The following is a 2,500-nucleotide window of genomic DNA, read 5'->3' on the forward strand; positions in this document are numbered from 1 at the left end:
TGTGAGGGGGAAAGAGGAGTTTGGATAATGGGAAGAGCCTTGTGTGAGGGGGAAAGAGGAGTTTGGATAATGGAAAGAACCCTGTGTGAGGGGGAAAGAGGAGTTTGGATAATGGAAAGAACCCTGTGTGAGGGGGAAAGAGGAGTTTGTTTGTGTGTACGCGTGTCTAACTTTTCGTCATGTGGTTATCATATTAGATGTGATTGGTCTGAAAGCCAGATTACCCTACCTTACTAAATATATCAATCAATTCATCAATCAAAAAATATTTATATAGCACATTATCATACATAAATGTCATTCAATGTGCTTAAGAATAGAGAAGAGAGAACAAAAAGAACAAAAACTATATTGTGTTATAGTGTGTAATTAAACTTTTCAATATTCACTATTCAATGCACGCACTTACTCTTTGTTTTATACTGAGACCATGATTTTAGGGCTTTCTATGGTAACAGTGATTTAACTGGTGTAGATTTATCAGGGAGACAAAAATATGCTCCAGATTTAGAACCTGCAATAATTAATATGCACAGAGGATTGGGGAAAATAAAAATGCCTGGTATGCAAAACTATAAACTCCCACATGAATATTGTTTCACCTTTACATATTAATGTGCAGAGAAGCTTTCTTTGAGCTTTTCGCTGTGTGTTTTCTAGGAATTAGGGCATAATAGGAAGCAAAAGTTAACATTTTTGTAGAATTAGTGCATGGAAAATGCAAGATAGAAAAGCTACTTTGTCAAGCGTCAACTTCCTTTTTGGTGTCACAGTATTGGAAACTGTCATGTATAAAATATTTATTTACAAATGGGTTTTATTCTTGCCTTGAAATGAACTTTTAAATGATTAAACATTCAAAACACTGAGTGTAATGGCTTCATCAAATGGAGGTATTAGTTGGGCACATTACCGTGATTACCGCCTCTTTACTACTGTCAATGACGTTTTGCCTCCGATATCGTGGATATAATTCCCTCGTGCAGTGTGAGAAGGATCTTAATACGCACGATTGAAAATATCGTGTAGTGTATGCCCGCCTTCAGATATGGAGATGTAGAGATGGTCCAGAGATGCCATTGCTCCCTCTAGCTCTGTCTGTCTGTCTTCTGTGTATTGACTTGTCTACCTTGTGCACGTGCAGGTATCCGGACTACGAGTTCATCAGTGACAACTCCATCTCCTGGTCGGCCGGCCTGCACAACCGCTACACTGAGAACTCCCTGAGGGGCGTGATCCTGGACATCCACTTCCTCTCCCAAACCAACTTCCTGGTCTGCACCTTCTCCTCACAGGTGAGCGTTCCTCACGATGGGACACTGGGTTACTACGCGACCCGTGTTCGATTCCAGCCCAGGTCAATGGCCGATCCTCCCCAATCTCTCTCTCCCACTTGCTTCCGGTCACCATGTCAAAAACTGTCTATCAAATAAAGGCAAAAAGCCCCCTAAAAATTAAACATACAGTATACATAAAAAACAATACATAAAAAACAGGTGAGCTACTCAAATGTTGGGTTGTTCAATAAAATGAAAGGAAAAGATAAAGGTCCGCAACACTGTTCAATGCTCCCAAACAAAGTTTAATGGCACAATGTTTCTAGCATTGAACAGTGTTGCGGACGTTAATCTTTTTGGAGTTCGAAACATTGTGCCATTAAACTTTGTTTGGGAGCATTGATCAGTGTTGCGGACCTTTATATTTTCGGAGTCCAAAACGTTGTGCCATTAAAATTAGTTTTGGAGCATTGAACAGTGCTTTTATTGAACCTTTATCTTTCCTTTCAGTTATCTTCTGTTTGGTCAGGCACCTGTGCTACTGATGTGCGCGCACTCTTTAACCTTTTGGATGTACAATAAATTGGACATTGAACAGCAGTTATCGGCTTCGCACCTTGCCACTTGCCAGGCTCGCTTAGGTCCCAATGAGTAGCCCATCACCAGTTGAAGAGAACTTGCACGCCGCTTTTGCTGTTTAAATAGCAATCACAATCACAAATTGCCACAAGTGCAAACGTTTCGGTCTCAGTCAGACAATTATCAGTGCCAGAAATGAATACTTGGGTAGCACATTGTGCATTTTTTCCAACTTTTGCATCGACATGACGTGTGCAAATATATACTGTACTTTCGCATCCACATGAGGTGTGCAAGTTGTGCTACAGGTCACACATTTTACCGGGACATTGGATGGGAAGCATTTTACTTTATAGAAATTCCAGAATAGCTTTTGAAATGTCCACATTAATTACTTGGTTAGACGTACATATAGAAAAAAAACATTTTACATTTTAATATCTATGCTGCAAAAATGTTTTTAAAAAATATAGTAACCCTATAACTTGACATATATGGTATGTCCTCAACAGCCAAGCTGTTCCTATATCTCACTAGTAGTAGTTGTTGATGACCTTCATGAACTTTGAAAACTGTTAAAACTGTCTGAGCAAAAGGCAAACTACTTCTGTCTTCCTTTTTCTCAAGAACACATCTGCATGTCC

General features: G+C 39.5%; 1 protein-coding gene across 4 annotated transcripts in view; it reads left to right on the top strand.

Annotated features, from left to right (window-relative positions):
• The window catches only part of fut8a (fucosyltransferase 8a (alpha (1,6) fucosyltransferase)), a 205,992-nt gene that overhangs the window by 200,079 nt on the left and 3,413 nt on the right, over positions 1-2,500 (top strand). For all 4 annotated transcript variants that reach the window (XM_063183762.1, XM_063183760.1, XM_063183761.1 and 1 more), the window contains one exon: positions 1,145-1,295. In XM_063183762.1, the coding sequence (XP_063039832.1) occupies positions 1,145-1,295 (151 nt within the window). The remainder of the gene's footprint in view (positions 1-1,144; positions 1,296-2,500) is intronic.

The sequence above is a fragment of the Engraulis encrasicolus genome, chromosome 19 (genome assembly GCF_034702125.1).
Source record: "Engraulis encrasicolus isolate BLACKSEA-1 chromosome 19, IST_EnEncr_1.0, whole genome shotgun sequence".
In the NCBI taxonomy this organism is placed as follows: domain Eukaryota; kingdom Metazoa; phylum Chordata; class Actinopteri; order Clupeiformes; family Engraulidae; genus Engraulis; species Engraulis encrasicolus.